Source organism: Sarcophilus harrisii, chromosome 4 (genome assembly GCF_902635505.1).
Source record: "Sarcophilus harrisii chromosome 4, mSarHar1.11, whole genome shotgun sequence".
NCBI classification, from domain to species: Eukaryota; Metazoa; Chordata; class Mammalia; order Dasyuromorphia; family Dasyuridae; genus Sarcophilus; species Sarcophilus harrisii.
The window spans coordinates 71,462,943-71,484,943 of record NC_045429.1 but is presented as its reverse complement, the minus strand read 5'-3'; the positions used below and the strand labels follow the sequence as shown (position 1 = coordinate 71,484,943).

Below are 22,001 nucleotides of genomic sequence, written 5' to 3'. Positions count from 1 at the left end.
CCTTTCAGGTAAGTTGAGATACATCATTGCAATCATCAATCAGAATTTAGGTGTAATTTTGTAAACACCGTAAGTTAGCATTATAAAAACCCATCCTGCTCCTGTTCTCGTTGAGGACTTGTCCAAATGAGAAAGAGCACCTACCTCTTAAAGATACAGCTTACTGGAGACTTTTAGGAATCAAGTCAGTCATTTATTTCTAACACAATGTTGATATTTATATTGTTAAAGAGTTGATATAGTTTGTGAGCATTGGTGAGTGCAAATTTTACTGGGACACTGTCAATCCTAATAAGCATACATAACCATGAGTCAGGTTTCTTTTTTTAATTTCTTAAAAATATATATTTATTTTTTAAAAATAATAATAGCCTTTTATTTTTCAAAAGTTATACAAAGGTAGTTTTTAACATTTACCCTTGCACAATCTTGTGTTCAAATTTTCCTCTCTCCCTCCCTTTCTTCCCCCTCCCCTAGACATCCAGTAATCCAATATAGGTTAAACATAGGCAATTCTTTTAAACATATTTCCACATTTATCATGATGCACAAGAAAAATCAGATCAAAAGGGAAAACATGAGAAAGAAAAAACAAGGAAGCAAACAATATCAACAAAAATGAAAATACTATGTTGTGATCTGCATTCAGTCCCTTGAGTTCTCTCTCTGGATACATATGGCTCTTTCCATCACAAGACTATTGGAATTGCATAAATCAGATTTTTTTTGTGCACTGTGTGTTACAAGTAGTTTTTTTCTTTTGGAACTCCCTCCAAGAATATAAAGATGGCAGAAAAGTCTATTTTCATAAATTTTAAGAGCAACAAAGAGGAAGTGATTTCTTTTATACCTTGTTTGTCATTTTGGAAGGAAATAATTGCAAAAAATAGCTGACAAAAAGGACGGTCATTTTGACAAGTTTAGGGGCAGGAAGGTAAACAACAGCACTCCCAAGTCATCAAAAACAAACAAATACAAACCTTTCCTAAGCTTGAAAATTGTGTTTGTCTGCCTCTTTATCAGTTTTTCTTGAATCATTTCCTTGATACCAATCCATAAACTAAGGGGTGGTAAAGTATTGCATAAGTACCTCCTTTGTGAATGCTGATTGAACCCATAAGCCAATCAGACATTTAATAACTGCTGAGTATCTTCTGTGAGCCAAGTACTTTGCTAGGGACTGCAGGGGTTGTGGGATGATAAGGAAACACAGAATCTAAGATTGGAAAAGACCTCAGAAATCATTTAATTTGGTCTGTACCTGAACATAAACCCCATTTAAAACAACAACATAATAATGATTGGCATTTATTTGCATTTTAAAATTTGCAAAGCTTTCTTATTATATGCTATCTCATTTGATAAACTCCCATCACTTTGCTCAAAATCTTCCAGGGAAGAATATTTTTTTTTTAGTCAATATTTTGTTTTTGAGTCAATCAATCAGTCAATGAACATCTGTTAAGTGTTTACTATGTGTCAGAAACTGTGCTAAGTGTTGAGAGTACAACAAAAGGTAAAAATACTGTTTCTGTCATCATATTTTAATGGGGGAGACAACATGCAAATAACTATGTACATATAAGAAGTGGGAGGTAATTTTAAGGAGTAAGGAATGGAAAGATCTCCTTCAGAGGTCTTGAAGGAAGCCATCTAAGAGGTGAATAGAAAATGGGAGAGCATTTTAGTGCTTTGCATGGAGTTAGTCACTTAGCATTTATTAGTTATTTACATATGCAAGCACTGTACTAAAGCTCTAAAGGAAGGCAAATAATCTCTGTTCTCCAGGAGCTCATGGTCTGATGGGGCAGAAAACATGGACACGATTATGTGTGAATAAAACCTATAGAGGAAATATTGGGAATCATCAACAAAGGGAAGAGATTAGTATTAAAGAAAATCAGGAAAAATGAGATTTTAATTGGAAGTTGAAGGAAACCAGGAAATTCAGGAGACAGAGATGAGGAGGGAAAGTGTTCCAAGCACTGGGGGCATAGCTAGTGAAAATATCAGGAGGCTCGAAACAGTGTCTTGCTTGAATCAGAAAACAGCAAGGAAGCTAGTATCACTTGATGACTGTGTGAGTGTGTGTAGTAGTGTATGACAAGGTTGAAAGGCAGGAAAGGCCAGATTATGAAGAGTTTTGAACATCAGATAGAGGATTTTATATTTGATCCTGGAGGTGAGAGATACCCACTGGAGTTTATTGAGTGGGGGTGAGGTGGGGGATGACATGATCAGATCTGTGCTTTTGGAAGATTAATTTGACAACTGAGTGGAAGGAGAAATAGACTGGCGAGAGATTTGAAGCAGGGAGACCAGTTGGCTGGCTCTTGCAATAGTCTAAGGGGAGAGGTGATGATGTTCTATTCCAGGGCATCCTCAGTAGCAGAGGATAGAATGGGATGTTAAGACATGTTAAGATGTTAGATAGATGTTAAGCAAGTAAAATTGATAGGACTTAGTAATAGATTTAATATGGTAGAGGAAGAGGAAGGAGACTAAAGAAAGTGAGAAGTTGAGGATGATACCTCCAGTGTGAATTTGATGGCTGCTAACATGGTTGCTATCTGATAGTAATAGAGAGGTTCAAACTTTTGGGGAAAGATAGAATTCCATTCTGAATCCTTTAAATTTAGGATATTTATGGGCTACATGGGTAGAAATGGCTATATGCAAGTTGGAGATGCAAGACTTGGAGGTTAGGAGAAAGATTAGGGATGGCTAAAGCATAGTGGAGAATCATCTGTATAGACTTGACCATTAAAACCATAGGAACTGATGAGATCACTAAGTGAAATAGCAGAGTGGGAGAAGAGAAGAGAGCCTAAAATATTACTTATCTTTTGTGAGTTCTTTGCAAAGAATAGCAAATAGGGCAATGTAACTGGATCGTAAAGAGTTCAGGGAAGGAGAATCAAGACTAGGAAAACTGGAAATATGAGAAAAAAAAAAAACAGGTTGTTGTGAAGGGCTTTAAATGACAATAGAGGATATTAGATTTGATCCTGAAGCTAAGAGGGGATGCAGTGGAGTTTCTTGACTAGGGGAATGACATGGTCAGACCAGCTTGGCTGGTTACATTTTTGGATGGCATTGGTGATCTTCTGGTCACTGGGGATGACCTGATTTCTACCTGTAGGAACTGCTCTTGCTCACTTTCTTTTGCTGTATCTTCATTCAGGTTATACTCACTAATTCTGAGTGTTCCTCAAGGCTCTGTCCTGGACCTTCTCTTCTTCCTTTGTACTGGCTCACTGGGTAATCTCATCAGCTTGCATGAATTCAATTATTGTCTCTCTTCATAGGGTTCTCAGATCCTTTTATCCAAAACCAATCTCTTTCCTGATCTCCATTTTCTGATCTATAGATCTGGAAATCTTGAACTGGATGTCTCAAAGACATCTTAAACTAACATGTCCAAACCTGAACTCATGATATTCTCCCACACCAGTCCTCTCCTAACTTTTCTATTATTGTTGAGGGCCCCACAATCCTTCTAGTCTTTTTAGTAATCTAGAAATCATCCTTGAGCCCTCATTATCTCTCACTACCATCCAATCAGCTGAAGAAAAGTTCTGCTGAAACTATCTTTGCAATATCTCTGTCAACTTGGCCCTTATTATCTTACTTACTTATTACTTTGCAATAGCTTTTGGCTCACCTACTTGCCACAACTCCCTCTCCATTCCTGTCTGTTCCCCACTCTACCATCAAAACATAGGTCTTGACTCCTCTGTTCAATAAACTCCAGGGTCTCCTTATTATTGATGGTCAAATATAAGACCCTGCTTGGTTCTTCATGATCTAATCTCTCTCTCTTTTTTTTTTTTTTTTTTTAGACCTACTTATTTTTTTTTTTAATTTAATAGCCTTTTATTTACAGGATATATGCATGGGTAACTTTACAGCATTAACAATTGCCAAACCTCTTGTTCCAATTTTTCACCTCTTACCCCCACCCCTCCCTAGATGGCAGGATGACCAGTAGATGTTAAATATATTAAAATATAAATTAGATACACAATAAGTATACATGACCAAAACGTTATTTTGCTGTACAAAAAGAATCAGACTCTGAAATATTGTACAATTAGCTTGTGAAGGAAATCAAAAATGCAGGTGTGCATAAATATAGGGATTGGGAATTCAATGTAATGGTTTTTAGTCATCTCCCAGAGTTCTTTTTCTGGGCATAGCTGGTTCAGTTCATTACTGCTCCATTAGAAATGATTTGGTTGATCTCGTTGCTGAGGATGAAATGGAAAAAAATTCCACAGACCAAAACAATACATTTAAAAACTCAATTGGACATATTCATGATCTAATCTCATCCATCCAGTCTTATACCCTATGTCTTCTCACCTCCAAGCATTCCATGGACTCTGTGATTCAGTGACAACAATCTCCTTCCTTGAATAAGACATTTTATCTCCCTACAATGGATTTTTTTACTGGTTGCTCCTGTGCCCGAAGCCCTCTCCCTTCTCATCTCTACCTCTGGTTCTCCTGCCTTCTTTCAGGTCTCAGGTAAAAATCCAACCTTCTGCAAGAAATCTTTCCCCATGCCCCTTATTGCTAAAACCTTCTCTATAGATTATCTCTAATTTTTCCTGCCTATATATTGTTTATACATATATAATGCATGTATATATACATTATACGTGGTTTGCATCTAATCGCCCACATTACACCCTGGGTTCATGACTGCAGAAACTGTTTTTTGCTTTTCTTTGTGTGCCCAACATTTATTATGGTACCTAGCACATAGTAGGCATTTGATAAATGCTTTGACTTGATTTGTATCAAACTGAAATTTTCCTCTTTGCTATTTTTGCTCCCTTGGGTTCTGCTTTCTGGGACTAAGGAAAATCATCCAGTCCTTCATCCATGTGACAGCCTTTTAGGAGAAGAGAGCTGTAATATCTCCTCTAAGTCTTGGTGAAACATTTTGTTCCTTCAGTTAATTATCACACAGTATATTCTTGAGGCCCTAATGTTCTTCAATCAATCCATCAAAAGCTTTACCATCTCTCACATATAGTAAGCACTTAATAAATAATTCACTTAACATCTTCTAAGGCAGTGAGGTGCTGGATCTGAGATCAAATTTGAGTCAGGTTGACTCATTCTCCTGAGTTCAAATTTAATCTCAGACACTTACTAGTTGTATGATCCAGGCAAGTCACTTATTCCTGTTTGCTTCAGTTTCCTCCTCTGTAAAATAAGTTTTAGAAGGAAATGGCCAACCAGTTCAATACCCAAACCGTTTTGACATGAAGAATGAGACATGACTGAAAAATGACTGAACACACACACACACACACACACACACACACATGCCTACTATGTGCTTGGCACTTTGCTGAGTTTTTTGGATTCAAGAAGTGTGAAAGAGTCCTTCCCTCAAGGAACTTACAATCTACCTAGGATAGATAATGCAAAATGGATACAAAGGAATTTCTTGGGAAAGGAATGCCATTTCATTTGTGGGGGCACAAGAAAAGCTTCATGTAATAATAAAAAATGCATTTAAGGTTGAATCCTGAAGAAAACAAATTTAAATGGGAAGTGAGGAAGGAGTGACACAGAAGAGTTGTATCCATCTCCCATTTCTATCCCTTTAAATAGTCCTTATTTTCAAGAAGCTCATATTTTAATGGAGGTAGCCTGGGTTCCAGCTCTAAGTTAGATAGAAAAGTTTCATGGTTTTTAGGGTGCGGCAGCAAAACAGATGAAAATATGTCTTCTTCAATATCATTTCCATGAATAAAGTCATATCCGTTTCTGATGTTAAGCCATTTTTTAATGCCAAAGACTTTGGAAGTTTATATTTGATTCTAAAGTAATAGGGATCTATTAGACTTCATTGACTGTAGGACTCACATGATCAGACTTATGTTTTAGAAAATCAGCTATTTGGAGGATGTATTGGAGTGGAGAGAGACTTGAATCTGGAAAATCAACCAGAAGGATTTTGTACAGGCTAGAGTTAATTGGTTTTGTCAGGAACTGATTGCAATGCTCCAGCTGTGATCTAAGACAGAATCAATCAATCAACAAATCTCTCTCTCTCCTTCCTCTCTCTCAATATAGATATAATTATATATACATCTCTGTCTATCTACCTACTTCATCTTATTTCTTATCTTTACATCTATCTCATGATAGATGCCATTCCTTTATCAATCTCATAATCCTGGGCACTATGATTCTCTTAGTGGAGTCCGAAAATCACATTATTTTCTGTAGATACTCTATCACGTTGTCAATTTTATCAATAAATATAAGTGCCTACTATGTTCTAGGCACTGTGCTACGTGCTCTAGGTACATAGAAAGGCAAAAAGCAATTTCTGCCCTTAAGGAATTTATAATCTAATGGGGGGACAACATGTAAACTACTGTGTATAAGTGAGCTATATATACAATTAAATTCGAAATTACTAGGAGAGGGAAGGCACTAGAATTAAGAGGGATTAGGAAAAGCTTCATGTAGAATAGGGCTTCTTAAACTTTTTCCACTCACAATTCATTTTTGTCTGAGAAATTTTTATGTGACCTCTGGGGAATAGATATATGTATACATATGTTTACTGATAATAAATCATAATTTTGCAATCCCCACATTAAGTTAGGGGGAACCCTATAGGGTTGTGACCCATAGTTTAAGAAGCTGTGGTGTAGAAGATGGGTTTTCATTGGGACTTGAAGGAAACCAGGAAACCCAGGGAGTAAAGAGGGAGAGCATTCAAGGTATTGGAGACAGCCAGAGTAAATGCTTAGAGTTGAGAAATGGGGTGTTTTGTTCAAGAAACATCAAGGAGATCAGTGTCACTGTAACTAAGAGTATATAGAAGGGAATAAAGTGTAAGCTGACTTGGAAAGATGATTGGGTATGGGGTGGGGAAGAGGGAACAAGCTTATGAAGGGCTTTGGATACCAGACAGAGGATTTTTAAAATTTGATCCTGGAGGATCCCTGCCAGGGAATCTACTGAGTAAGGGAGTGACCTAATGATATAAGCATTTATGATAATCGTATTAAATTCTTCCAATAATTATATTGGGGGGGAGGGGGGAGCCAAGAAGTTATATAGCTGCTGGAACATTGGATGCAGAAATGATCTGAGTTCAAATCTGGCCTTAGATACTTTCTAGTTGTATGATCCTGGACAAATCACTTAACCCCAATTGCTGTGCTTTCCCCTTCAAAAGAATAAACGAAAAAATAATTATTTCCACACCTCTTGGGATGTAGGGTATTATTATTATTGTTTCCATTTTATATTTGAGGAAACTGAGATAGGGGTTAAGTGACTTGCTCAGCTAGTGTCTGAGTTCAATTTTGAATTCAGGTTTTCCTGACTCCAAACCTAATGCATTTATCTGTGGTTCCACTTATCTGCTCCCAAAAGGCAAAATCAGTTTCCGTTCTCATAATCATAATGAAGCAGGATGTGCTTGTTCCTTTGGTAGGAAAGTCAAGATTCAAATTCTTTTTTTACTGCAGATACACCATTACCAATTTCTCCCTTATCTATGTATTTATTATAGGGGGATGCTGAAACTAGGGCTAATGCTCTGGAGAGCCCATTGTTAAATTTTCAGCATGAATATTTTGAAATCAGGGAATGCTAACATCAGAATCTGAAATATCACATTGAATGTCTGAGCTTAAGAAAATTTTGAAATGGTAAAAATGTTAATAATGCAGAATACATTTAAAAATATATCCCCATATATTTTTTCCTTCTAGGAAGAATGAGCTTTAAACATTTTTCAGCACACTTCAGAAATGGGAAGAAGATAAGTAAATAACTCGATACAAATAAGATAGATCCAGAGAATATGTCACAATTGAACTAATATTTATAAAGTGCTTAGCACATAGTAAGCACTACACACATGTTATTATTGTTTTATAATTATGATAATTATTATTAGTAATCTCAGAGAGTGAAGCGCTAGCATTTGGTGGGGAAGTGAGAAGGAAAGGCTTCCTGCAGAAATTGAGATTTGAATTAAATCTAAATGGAAATTGGGGAAATTGAAGGGGAGGAGAGGGAGCATTCAGCTTGTGCAGAGACATGCAATTGGAAGGTAGAGTACCCTCTCTGGAGCACGGCAAACAGGTAATAGGGGATGATTTGCAGAATGTCTGAAAGAGAGTTTGGTATACAAAGATTGGAAAGGTGGCAAGGGACCGGATTGCAAAGGGTTCAAAACCACAAACATAATATTTTACATTTAATCCTGGAGAAAATAGGAAGACATTGGAATTTATTGAATAGGAGAGTGACTTGGTCATATCTGTGTTTCAGGATCATTATTTTGGCAACTGAAAAGAGAATGGGAAATGGATCCCCTGCCAACTGCATTGCTCATTCTTTGGTATTGAATTAGAAAACCACGCTTTAACACTATATGTGTTGTATTGTTATTTTTTCAGTTGTGTGACCCTATTTGGGGTTTTCGTGGCAAAGATGCTGGAGTAGTTTGCCATGGAAATAGGGTTAAGTGACACAGTTAGTAAGTGTCTGAGGATAAATTTTAATTCAGGTCCTCCACCTTGCTGCTCCTCCAACTCATTTTACAAATAAGGAAACTGAGGCGAACAGGATTAAATGACTTGCCCAAGGTCATGCAGTATGTGTCCAAGGGTAGATCTGAATTCAGAAAGATAGTTTCTTGATATCAGGCCCAGTGCTCCAGCCACTGTGCTATCTAGCTGTCCGTGTTGTATTGTATTTTATTTATTTTCTTAAACATTTCCAATAACATTTTAATCTGATTCTGAACATTTAGCAGTTTTTTAAAAAATTCCAATTAAAATCACTCTTCTACGGGAAATCTTTCCTCATTCCTCTTATTTTAGTACTTTCCTTATTTTAATTATTTTCTACTTATCCTGTATGTAGCTTGCTGGTACATATTTGCTTATTTGCTAGTTATCTCTCCCATTAGATTGTGAGTTTTTTGAGGGTAGAGACTGTCCTTTGACTCTTTGTATCCCTAATTCTTAGCACAGTGCCTGGCACATAGTAAGCACTTCTTTATTGATAATATATCTTAGAATTTTGTTATGAATCAGAGTTAAGCTTACTGACCTATAATATACAGGCTTTGGTCTCTTCCCTATTTTGAAATGAGGACAACATGAATTCTTCTTCAGGCCTATGGTACCACTTCTGTTCTCCCTTATCCTTCAAAAATCTCTCCCATGCCTCATTAATCACATCTGCCCCCCTTTTTCCAGTGCCCAAGAAGTGTGGGGAGAGCTAGAAAACTTACTGGCAGAAGGCCAAATTCAGCCCTCAGCCTGTTTTTTGTACAGTCCATGTGCTGTACAAAAAAACTTACATTTTATATATTATACAATATATGTAATAAAGCTGTATCTAAAAATATTGAAGCCATACAAGACAGTGCACTGGATCTGGCCTTTGGCCGGAGTTTGCTGACAACTGCCCTAGAATAAAGTTCCTCTTGATTAAGTAAACTAATACTCATTAAGGACAGTTTGGGATTCTCTTTTGATTGTCTGTGTTTGCCTTGAGTTTCAAAATCCCATGAGCCATTTTTATCCTATCTTTTTAAGACCAAAGGTTATCATTTTTGGTAGAGAAAAAAGAAGCAAAATTAAAAGTCAAGAATAAATTTTCAGTTATCGCCCTGTCCAATCTGAGCAGTATTCCAATTCCTTCTTGGATACTTAGTTCTTAAAACATCTAAAAAGAAACAAAGAAAACACTTTAAAGGAAATTGTTTTTGCCTTCGAGGGGACTAACTATCTTTTGGAAGAGAGAAAAACCAATACTCATGTGAGAGAGCAGCCAATATTAGGTGACAACAGTATGCAATTAGGAATTGAACTAGGAAATTCTCAGTGGGTTCTAAGGTTCTAGATGAAACATATCCCAAACCTGAGGTTACTGGCCCAAACTGGAAGTTTTTGTCAATTGCTAAGAATCCACATTTGAATCTCTAGAGAAGCAAACAAATCTTCTGTGACTAGAACAAAAATATGTCCTTTAATACATTTGTTTTATTTTAAGATCTTAATCTATGATTTCATTGGATAGGGAATTCCTTCTTATGCAGGTCAGCATCTGCTCTGCAGCAAGAGAGTTACCTGAGGGACAAGGAGACTTTAAGTGTCCTGCCTAGGATCATACAGCACTTACTTGTCATTGGTAGAATTTGAACTTGGATTTTTCTGGATTCCAAATCAGCTTTCCAGGATTGCTTCTCACTTATTGTCTTTTTTTTTTTTTTTTTTTTTTTTTTTTTTTTTAACTTATTAACCATTTGAAAAAATCTACATTGAGATGAATAAAATACAAATTCATTTGAAAACATTCCTGAATTCATTAAAGCTTTTAGTCATGATACATTCTCCTTAGGCAGCTAGGTGGAATAGTGAATAGAATGCTAGATTTGGGGTTAAAAAACACCCAAGTTCAAATTAGACTTCAGATATTTACTAATTGTGTGACTTTAGGCAAGTCACTTTGCTTGGGCAAATCTTTCAGTTTCCTCAACTACAAAACTGGGTCATAATAGACTTACCTCACAAGATTGTTGTGAGGATCAAATGAGATATTTGTAAAGTGCTTAGTACAGTTCTTGGCACATAGTAGGTACTTAATAAATTCTTATTCTCTTTCCATCTTCAAATATAGAATTAGTCCAACAGATACACTTATATAAATTTATATGTATAAATATAAAATTCATATATATGTACACATATAAATGTAAAATTATATTTACATAGATAACTATATATGTATATATAAATAGTCTCATGTGAGAACGTATGAAATTGTTTTGATATTAAAAAAAGACCCTTCTTACTTATAGAGGTGGGGAACCCCTGCCCTAAACTACACACTATATTCTCCCTGATTTTCCAGTTCAAATACTATTAGTTCTCACAGGTAATAACTACATAATCAAGACATATTTGATTACTGGTCCTGGTAGATTAGGGGACAACAAATGGAGTCACAAAGAATCAAACAAGATTGGAACAACTGAAGAACAAGTCCCTCTGGAGAGACAGTGTAGATATCTTGTTTCTTATTTTTCCAGCCTCTTGAAACAGCTTGCTTTTTTTTTTTTTTTTTTTTTTTTTTTTTTTTTTACAGATGCAAGTAATTTTTGGAAAGTTAGACACTGAAGCTCCCATCATTCAGTGCTGGGATCAATTCTAGGATTTCTCAAAAGAAGCATTTCATGGTATTAGAGATTTAGAGCTGTAACAGAAGTTAGAGGCCATCGAGGCTGCCTCCTTTTGTGGATGAGGAATGTAAGAAACTAGAAGTAAATCAATTTGTCCATGGTCACAAGGCTGATGCAAGGTTTGATCTCAGCTCTTCCTGACATCAAGTTCAGTGCCTTTCCTACCACACTATGCTGCCCCACTTAAAAAGACAAGCATAAGAGCAGAGGAGAACAAGACAAAAGGAGGAAAAAAGGAATTAAAAAAGAAAATAACCAGTATGAAGGACCTGGAGTGGGGAGGGGACAGCGGAGAAGGGAGGGAATTGAAGGCCAAGGGGAACGGAAGCAAAAAAGGGGACTTATATAACCTTCTATTGTCCAAGTAGCTCCAAGGGCGGGACAAATGTGTTAACTTATAAATCTCTGCAACACCTCTGGTAGGCAGGTAGGTGGTAAAAATGAATCCTGAAATAATAAGGTTCTATTTATATAGAACCTTTCTCCAAGGAGCTCAAATAGCTACACAGACATTATCCAATTAATCCTCACAACCTCCTTCTAAAGTAGGGAAGTAGCAGTAGATGATCCCCATTTTATAGATGGAGCATTGGAGAACCAAAAAAAAAGGATTTTAGCTGGGGCCAAAGATAGCTAGCTGTCTTCTCCCACAATCAGTGCTGGATTCAACCAGGCAGCTTTTCGGTCCCTTTGGAACCCCATGCCTCCCTGGCTCGAGTTATGACCATTGGTCTCATTTGCAAATGCTAGTGTTGGAAGTGGAACCAGCTTCACTAAAAGCACAGCTCTGCTGGTGTCACTCCCCAGCTCAAGAAACATTAGCGATTCCCTATTTCTTTTAAGATAAAATACACCTAGATATGTGACCCTGGGCAAGGCACTTAACCCCAATTGCCTCAGCAAAAAAAAAAGAAAAAGATAAAATACATATTCTTTAGTTTTACCTCTCTTATAGGCATTTCATATTCCAAAAATGCTTTACAAAATTATATTCTGGACATCTTAAACTCAACATATCCAAAACTGAACTCACTATTTTACCCTTAAATCTTCCCTTACCATCTTTCTTGTTACTATCTAGGTGACCACCATATTTCTTGTTGACTCAGGCTTGCAACTTAGGTGTTATTTCCCTGCTTATTCTCACTATTTCCCATCGAATTTGTTGCCATGTTCTAGCAGTTTTACTTTGCAATATTTCTGGTACATATTGACACAGCCACCACCTTAATACAAGCTGTATCACATACACCCAGGCTATTGTAGCAACCATCTGCTCAGTCTTCTTGCCTCAAGTCTCTTTCTGCTCCAGTCCATTCTTCACTCAGCCCTCAAAGTAAATTCCCTAAAACCTACATCTAACCATGTTATTTCCTTCTCAGTAAATTCCAGTGGCTTTCTATTACCTCCAGATAAAACTCTCTGTGTTTTAAAATCCTTCATAACCTGACCCCTTCCTACCTTTCCAGTACATTTTTCTCCATGTGTTCTATAATTCTGTGTCATGGACTCTTTGCTGTTCTTGGGACAAGATATTCCATCTCCTGACTCTGGACATTTTTATTGACTGTCCCTGGTACCTGGAAAGCTCTCCCCCTCATGTCTACCTCCTGGCTTCTTTCAGATCCCAGTCAAAATCCCAGCTAAAGTTCTGCAATTAACCTCTCTTAATTCTAATGCTTTCCTCCTATTGATTATTTCCAATTTACTCTCTCTCTCTCTCTTGCTTGTATTGATTTGTTTACATGTTGTGTTGTTTTTTTTGTTCCACTGTAAGCTCCTTGAGAGCAGGTCCTAATTTTCCCTTTCCTTTTCTCTTCTGCACTTAGCACAGTAGGTGCTTAATAAATACTGGACTTTCTTACTTAACACCCTTCACAATCTGGCTTTAGTCTGACTTACGAGGCTGATTCTTCATCACTCCCCCTCATTCATTCTACATTCCAGTCAAACTGGCCTATTTGCTGTTCCTTGTATATGACATTTCATCTCTTATCTTTCTATATTTGCACAGCCTGTTCCCATGATTGAAATGCTCTCCTGGAATCCTTAGCTTCCTTCAAAAACTCATTCAAGTATCCGATGCTCCCTGTTCTTGGTACTCTGCCCCTCAAATGGCTTTGTATTTATTTGAGATATGCTTGTTGTCTGCCCTATTAGACCAGAAGCTTTTTGAGGACAGAGATGATTTTATTTATATCCTTATATCCTGTATGACAAATGCAGTTCTTGCCATGTTGTTATGACCCATTGTGACCCTGTAGACCTCATCACACCGTTGCTATTTGTGGTTTATTTATTTATTTATTTACTTTTTTGGCAAAGATACTTGAGTGATTTGCCATTTTCTTCTCCATTGGATTCAGGTAAATATGGTTAAGTAACTTGCCCAGAGTCATATAGTTAATAAGAGTCTGAGGCTGGATTTGAACTCATTCTTTTCTGATTCCAAGCCCAGCATTCCATCTGCTGAGCCACTTAGCTGCCTCCATCTGACACATGTGGGTGCTTAATGAATGTTTGGCACTAGGGATACAAAGACAAAATTGAAAAAACCTGAACTTTTCCAGGAACCTCCATTTTTGAGAAAATGATCCATCCTTCATTTTCTAGACTTTGTCACTGTGTCTTATCTGCCTTCTCCTCCTGTCTTGTACCTCCTTTTCCTATTAGTGTATTCTTTCTGGATTTTCCATTTTGAGGAAAAGCCAAGCACAACCATCCTTCATTCTCAGAACTTTATCTCGTTTCCTCCTCTGTGCTTTTCAGCTCCCTTTTCTGCACCTTTAACTGCACCCTTATAGATGGAGCTGCACCAGTCTTACCCTATTAGTAAATTAGCTGCTTGAGGGCAGGAAATCTATTTCCTTTTGCAAGTATTTGAATCCTCAACTTTAGCACAGCGCCTGGCACACAGGAAGCATTTGATAAATGCTTGCTACTCGGCCAGACTCTGAATGAGGTAGGGTACCAGATTTATAAGCTCTGGCTGGTGACATTGCCTGCCCATCATTGCAAACAAGCCAGCGGGATGCTTGACCCGGGGATAAGGAAACAGGAAAGTAAAAGCTGACTGCTATGTGAATGATGGGCTGAAAGTATAGGTATTTTGGGAGCAAACTCCTTTGGCCAAGTGGCATCTTCCTTGTAGCCTGCCTGTCTCCATGGTAACTCCAAATCATCACAGTTTATGTTGATTCATGTTTCTGCCGTTACTAGGATTGTTCAGAAGTGGAGCTTGCTTTTAAAAGATTTGTAGCAGAGTCTTAGCACACAGGATCAAATTGAAATCTAATACAAAAATGACTGTTTTTATGAAAAGCTTTTAAATATTGTACAGACCTGGGTGGAATATTGGCTAACTAAATGCATGTGGGCCATTTTTGATGGGCTTGTCCATAAACCTCCTGCGTCACTATGGCTTTCTAAAATATTGCATTCTGAAATCTAATTCACTTCCTCTATCATTCCTTTAATTACTCCGTGTGTGTGTGTGTGTGTGTGTGTGTGTGTGTGTGTGATGTGACAATGTCGTGGATTTCCTTGGCTTCTGATGAACTGAGCCCTTTTGTGCAAGAGATACTGGGAAACTCTCCCTTTGAAGGACCAAGGGTATTTGGACTTTCCCAGAGGATTAGCAGCAAGCATTCACTTTCCTCCTTGGCCCCAGTCATCGTAGTTGAATCATTTTTCAGTCAGGTATGACTCTTTGTGACCCCAATAAAGGTTTTTTTTTTTTTTTTTGGCAAAAATATTACAACGCTTTGCCATTGCCTTTTCCAGGTCATTTTACACATAAGAAAAGTGAGGCAGAAAGAGCAAAGTGACTTGTCCAGATTCATATAACTAGTAATTGTCTGAAGAAGAATTTGAATTCAGGTTCTCCTGACTTCAGGGCTGGCACTCCATCCACTTAGGCACAGAGAGTCAGGCTTTCTTGGCTACCATATTGAATCTTTGACTTATCTTGATTCTCTTGGCCACCAAAACCCTAGGTCTGCTTCAGAACCGTGTCTTCCTTATCTATCTGTATTTTATCTTTTACTGGTAAAGTTGATTTTTTAAAAACCTAGATATAAGGCTTTACATTCATCTCTTTTAAATTTCATCTTATTAGAGTCAGTCAAAGAGGGAGTGTGGTCTTTGAGTCAGGAAGATCAAGGTGACTGTCATCTTAGGCAAATCATTTATCCTCTCCAAGTATTGACCATAAGTTGGAAATCAAATGCCAAACTACATTGGTATAGTGTTCTCTCTGAGAGTACCCTATCCTGATGATATCAAAGGTAAAAAAAAAAGGGCATATAATAATGTTACAATTTCTCAAGCAAGTGGGCAAAATGCAGAAATTCTATATGAAATCAGTTTTTATCTCTGGAGATCAAAGTGGTTTCATTTTTGTTTGAAACAAATTGTACATATTTTGGAATTCATATGGCACTGGGGAACTATTATGTTTTGTGACGATTCTCATATTTAGAAATGAAATCAATAAATTTGCATTGATTTCGAGTTAGACATCTGTACACATGGCATTCTGTATATCCACCTATTAAGTCTTTGCTAATTCTACTGAAATTCTTCTCCACAATCCATTCAAATACAATGACATTTTGTGTCTGCCTCAACTCCCTCCTTATTCCAGTGTATTTTCTGCTTAGCTGTCAAACGCAACTTTCCTAAAATTCAGGTCTGACCATATCAACTTTTCTCACTTTGCTTTCCTCACTGAATAAGCTCCAGGGGTTCCTTATCATCTCTAGCATTAAATATAAAACCCTTTGTTTGACTTTTATCCCCTCCTCCCCTTTTTTTTCTGAGACAATTGGAGTTAAGTGACTTGCCCAGGGTCACATAGCTAGGAAGTATTAAGTGTCCAAAGCCATATTTGAACTCGGGTCTTCTTGACTTCAGAGCTGATGCTTATTTCTGTTTTTAACCTGGCCACTCTTCCACCTTTCTAGTGTTCTTAAATCTTCCTCTCTTCCATGAAGATCACAACCCAGTGCTATTGGCCTCCTTGATATTTTTGAATATGACATTCCATTTTGTAACTCCATACATTTTCTGGTTCTCCCCCATCCCTGAAACACTCACTTTGCTGCCTTCTAGCTTATCTGGCTTCCTTCCAGCCTCCATTAAAAAGTCCCACCTTTTTCAGGAAGCCTTCTCTACTCTTCCTTAATCTTAGTATTTTTCCTTTGAGACAACCCACCCAATTTATCCTGTCTCTATCTTGTTTGCACAAGTTATTTGGACATTATCTCTCATTAGCCTATCAGTTCTTTGAGAACTGGAATTGTATTTTATTTTATTTTTATGTTTTGCTTTATATCCCCAGCACTTAGCACAGTCCCTGCTCCACAGAAGGCACTTAATAAATGTTTGTTGATTAACTTATTTATCAAATTAATCGACCCATTCAGTAGGATATCTTGGTTTGAATTTCATCTGCAATTTTAGACAGATGTGTAAATGGGCAAACCACTGTAACCTCAATTAGCCTCACTTTTCTTGTCTATAAAATGGGACAAATAATGCTTATGTTATTCATCTCACAGAGCTGTTTTGAGGAAAGTATTTTGGAAAGTTACTTTGCAAACTTCAAAGTGTTCCACAGATGTAGCTGGAAATTTTTTCATCCAGGGCAAAACCTGGTGTTTTATTAGCATGGTACTGATAGGATAAGTGGAATGAACCTTCTTTGCCATAAGGGCTGCTGGTTGAGGAAAAGTGGAACCTAGGGAGAGACAAATATGACTCTAGTTTGGGGGCTACATGGCAGCTTGGTGTTGGAGCCCTGCCAGTCAGCAAAGAATTGTGAGATGAGGTGTGGGGACATTGGTTGGGATCCAGAGGAAGCATGCCTTTCTCTCTTCAGTGGTACACCCTCCTTGCCATGTCAGTGTCCTGGGACAAAGTATTGTGTGCCCCTTGCTAGTTCTGGCTCTGTGCAGATGTGCATTGTTATTATTGTTAGCTGTGCAGAATAGCACTTGACTTCTAGGGATTTCATATGATGGTTTTTCTATATAATTCCATATGGTCACTTCTGGCATTCTTTATTTGCATTATAGCAAGAAGCTTCACAGAATTCATCTGTATTATTTATACCTGTCAGTCTATTTTTTTTTCATAGTGAAATCTTAAAGTGATCTTAAAGCCTGGAATCAGCCAGGCTATTTCTTTATTAATAAGGAATTGACATTTGGCTAGCAACAGGGCTGAAACCCAGTGGCAGTGAGGAAGTGAAAATCTTATCTTATACCGCTAAAGCCCCTTTGCTGAACTGAGTGACACCATGGACATTATTAGAGCGAGACAATGAGTCACTGTTAGAGACAGCAGTGGAATTTATATTTGGCCCCTGTCATTAGGCAGCAGGCAGGGATCTCCGCATCATTCACTGGCTTGTTAGAATGCAGGTTTTGCATGAAGAATCCTGAGGTGAAAAGTGGGTTTCTTCCAAATCCTCAGAACCACTTTTCCTTAGGGATGCCTCCTATCTCTAGTAGGTTCCTTCTTGATACTTGCAGGTGGAGCTGAATGTCGGACATTCCCTCCCCCCCCCCCTTTCTTAGAGCAAGAAAACTCAAGACTAGGGGCCCCAGGGAGAAAGCCAGGGAGGGTGCAGTTTTGACTCCTCCTATGAAGCTGGGTCTACTCAGAGCTCCTTCTGGGATGGACGCAGGACCTGCAAAGGTCTGAGTGGTCAAGGAGCCTCAGAAGAGGTATGGTAAGAGGGCAGACTTGATAACGGGAGAGATGTCAGAACTGGGCAGAACAAAGGGGAGACTCACTCTTCTGAAAATGCAAAATTACAGGAAGTTGCTAAGTGATAGCGGAGAAAGTGAGGTGATTTTTCACTGTGGGAAGATCCAGGTGAGAGCAGAACATGATAAATGAGCAGGGCTGGGCAGGTAGAGAATAGGGAAGTTTCTCCTTCAGAGAAGAGCAGGGGTCGGGGGAGGGGAGGCGAGACGAGGGGGAGGAGATGGCTGAAATGTGGTACCCTGTGGGAATGCCTTAGGTCTGTGAGACTCCGCGCTGACATGCATGAGGCACAGTAGCAACAGGAAGCCTAGCTGCCTCATGAGCCAGGGAATGGGAGTCCGGTACCTCGGAGCATCTGTCACCTCACGCTGGACCTAATCAAGCACCCAGTAGCCCCCTGCTCACTAGGAGGTTTGGCTGGGTCCGGATCCCCGCCGTCAGCAGCCGTCTGGGGCAAGGATTCCGATTTCCGATCCCGGAGTAGCTCCGGGCTCTCGGACTGCAGCAGAGCTCATTAAAGCCAGACCGATTGGATGCTCGATTGCCAGTTAAGTCGGGGCTGAGGTGGGGGTGGGGCAGGAGGAAGAAATACTTTTATCTGAAATCCCCCTCCCCCTTCCTCCCCCACCCACACTCCTCCCCTCCAAGTCTCCTGGTGCCGAGGCAAGGTTGGGATGTGCTTCTTTTTCATTTAACTGAAGCCCAAGGATCGGAGAATCAGGTTAGCAAGGAGGGAGAGTGCCGGGGAAGGTTCTGATCAGGTGGGCACTTCCTTCATGCTTCCAATGAAAATGGGTGAGCAGACACCGCGTGGCAAAGCCCAGCCGAGCCACCTCCCGCTGGGTGTGGGATGCTTGAGTATTTACTGGATGTGACAAGGCGAGAGGGGAGCTTTCATCTGTACTGCTTGCTGCCTGGCAAAAGTGGTGGGAGGCGTGTGTATGTGTGTGTGAGTGTGTGAGTGTGTGCCCTCACCCACAGGCATGCGTTCTTCGCCCCGCCAAGGATTTGACTGCTAAGAGATAGATTTGCTCTCTCCTCAGAGCTCCTTGACCAGCAGCTTCTCTGACCATCTGGCTGGCAAAGACCCCCAGGCCATGAGGACAGGTCAAAGGCAGTGAGTATGACTTCAATTTCCTCCATCATCTGGGTGCTTATGTGTGCAGAGTACATTATCCATATTTAACTAACCTATCTTTAACCTGCCTCTCTGTGCATATTGATTGCTTTCTCTCTATTGAAGCTCTCAATGGCTCTTACCCTCTCTCCAATCTCGTTTTTTTTTTTTTTTTTCCATTTAACCCTTGGTTTACTTACTACTTGGGTGGAGTGGGGGGCTCTCTCTCCATTCCTCTCCTCGGTCTCTGTCCTCCTATGGAACGCAGGAGGTGGACCTCCCTGAGACAGCCAAGAAGCTATCAAATACCCCACCTTCCCCTTGGTACCTCAGCCCACTCTGCTAAGGTTTTGGGGTAAACTTTGGGTGCCGGACTCTGATGGCTGAGCAAAATCATCGGTTTTGGAACTGGTGAGGGTAGTGAGCGCATCTGTGGAGGGAAGAAGGAGCTCGGGATATGGTAACCCATGGATGGCTTCCCACGGAATAGGATCAGATATTGGGTTTATCAAGGGAACAAAAAAGTTAGCTCGTTTGGGACAGAGGGTCTGGGGAGAGATGACGGAGGGTAGGTTAGGGTGACATAACAGTGTCTGATAGCAGGCAGCTAAGACATCCAGGGAAGGGAATCCGCTGGAGATATGAGTCATTTTAGGGGGAATGGGGGTGGGGAGGGACTGCAGGGGAAATGGGAAGAGAGGTGAGATTGAGGGAGAATATGCCAGGAGATGGCTTGTCAGGTATAGGCAAGTGACCTTGCCTGCTCTTTTTGGGGCATGAGCTCCTAACTGTCACAGTGAAACTTAGAAAGGAAACCTTGAATACTCTGGACACGTGTCTTTTCCTTATATATAGTCACCACTTTGATCAAGAGGAAGACTTAGGGCAAAAGGGGCTAGAAGTATTGATTTCTCCGATTCCCCTTTTAGTTTGAAACTATGGTGGCAGCATAATTGAAGCCAGTGGTTAGAACAGGGATTGGGAACATGTATTCTCTTCCTCGGAACACAATTCCCCAATTTCCTGGAGTAGAGAATTTTTGAAATCATAAAATTTCAAGAGGCTTATTTTAGCCATATCTGTGATTGTATTGCCATAGGAAAATCCCGATCGCTACCTGTTCTGCAACTTAGAAATGCCAAAATAAAGGAAAATTAATTGATTTGCTCAGGGTCATATAAGAAGTGAGAGTTCTCTATCCCTTTTGTAATACTGTTTCTTAAAATGCTAATTAATATATGTATACATACACATATCTCATACACATATGATACATTCCATGTTTATTGCTAGAGTTCCTTTGAGGAACTATTTATGAATGGAATGTCCTGTCTAAAACTTGATTTGAGTTCACATGCAGCTTTTACATTCCCCTAGGTAAGGTTTGAAAATTGTTTCAACATAAAGTTTACACTCCCATATCTAAGAATTCTCCCTTTTCCTCATTGGTGTTTCCTATAACACAGATGACTCTGATTTACTACAAAATAAATCCTTATAAACCATGGATAGTAGAATTTTCAGGTCATAAAAAAATCATTAATAAAAACCAACATTAAGAAGCATTTCTTGTCAGGTCTCTTCTTGTGTTGCTTATCTGCCTCCCCTTGCTCCTGGCTGTTTGTAGCCTTGCAAAGGAGATAACTTGAGGGATGCTAACACCTGAAAAGACTTCCTTGGAGTTTCTCCAACCTCCTTGCGTTGTGTTCTCCCATCACTGACAAACTTGGAGAGGGAGGTACAAGCACACCATTTTGGATCTGTTGGAGGGAGGGATGCAGAAAGGGTCAGCTGGGAGTCATCAGTGTGGATTTGTCTCACCCATTAGTCACCTCAGTTTTGCCCTTGGAGAGGAGAGAGAACAGTGTTTTGGGGACTGACAGCTCAGTCCCTCCCTTGGGTCGCATGTCCCACTTTCTAAATGATGGCCGGTAGTTGGGAAACAGCATCTCCTGGCCAATCTTAAAGCGATCTGAATCCACTCAGCTCATTTTGAACCGAGCAAGCCTGGGTGGGCTGAGGCTTGGCTGAGGACCATTAGGACCCTCCCTTCCTGGATGACCGGGGGCCAAAGCCAACTTGAGAGGAGATGGAGTGAAGGGTTTTGAGAGGGCCCCCTCTTTTACCTAGGATTCTTTGATTTTAGGTGAGAGGACGTGAAAGGGCAAACCCCTCCTCCCCGACTCTTACCTCCTGCCTTGAAGGCCCTGCAAGCCAGCCAATTAAAGGGTTGCCCGTAGTCGGATGCCTGTATGGCGGCCTTACTGATGCCACGGAGGTAACTGAACCATGACATGTATTTTTGCCCCACCTCCTTTCCTTCTTCCTTGCCTCCTGCCTTCCCCTCTGCTTCTGTCCCACTCAAGCTTTCTCCGCCCATGGTACCTCTCTCTCCCCCCGTGCTGCTTTGCCTTGTATGTCCCTAATGGGATTGTGATTTTGTACAATGTCCTCTGCTCCAGGTGGGGGATTCTTTAGTTCCAAACTTTGTGGTTGTCCAGTCTGCTCCCATCATGGAAATGACTGACAGGTGTGAGGATGGAAGCCCAAGGAATTGTGCTAAATTATTTGTTCTTATTATGTTTTTAATTAATTGTTTTTAATGTTTTTTAAATGTTTTTAATTTTTTAATTTAATATTTTTTTATTGGAAAACTCAGTGTTCGCCAGGACAGCTGCTTCAGGGAGGAGTACAAGTTGTTTTTTTCTAACCCCTTCAGGCTATTACTCTAATTCTGATCTTTGGTCCTCCATTCATCTGTTACTTCCAATTTCTTCCACTTGAACTAAACAGGTCATATACAACCTGAGGCTTGACCTAGCCTAGAAAGAAAATAAAACTTGTTCATTCATTCTCAGAATACCA

The 22,001-nt window shown here is 39.4% G+C and overlaps 1 protein-coding gene across 7 annotated transcripts in view; it reads left to right on the top strand.

Moving 5' to 3' along the window:
- Positions 1 to 22,001, top strand: part of RGS8 (regulator of G protein signaling 8) — a 68,540-nt gene that overhangs the window by 12,300 nt on the left and 34,239 nt on the right. For 2 of the 7 annotated variants that reach the window (XM_012547722.2, XM_031937003.1), the window contains exon 2: positions 19,063 to 19,136. In XM_012547722.2, coding sequence (XP_012403176.1) covers positions 19,063 to 19,136 — 74 coding nt within the window. The other 5 variants (XM_003767492.3, XM_031937006.1, XM_031937007.1 and 2 more) reach the window with 5 other exon arrangements.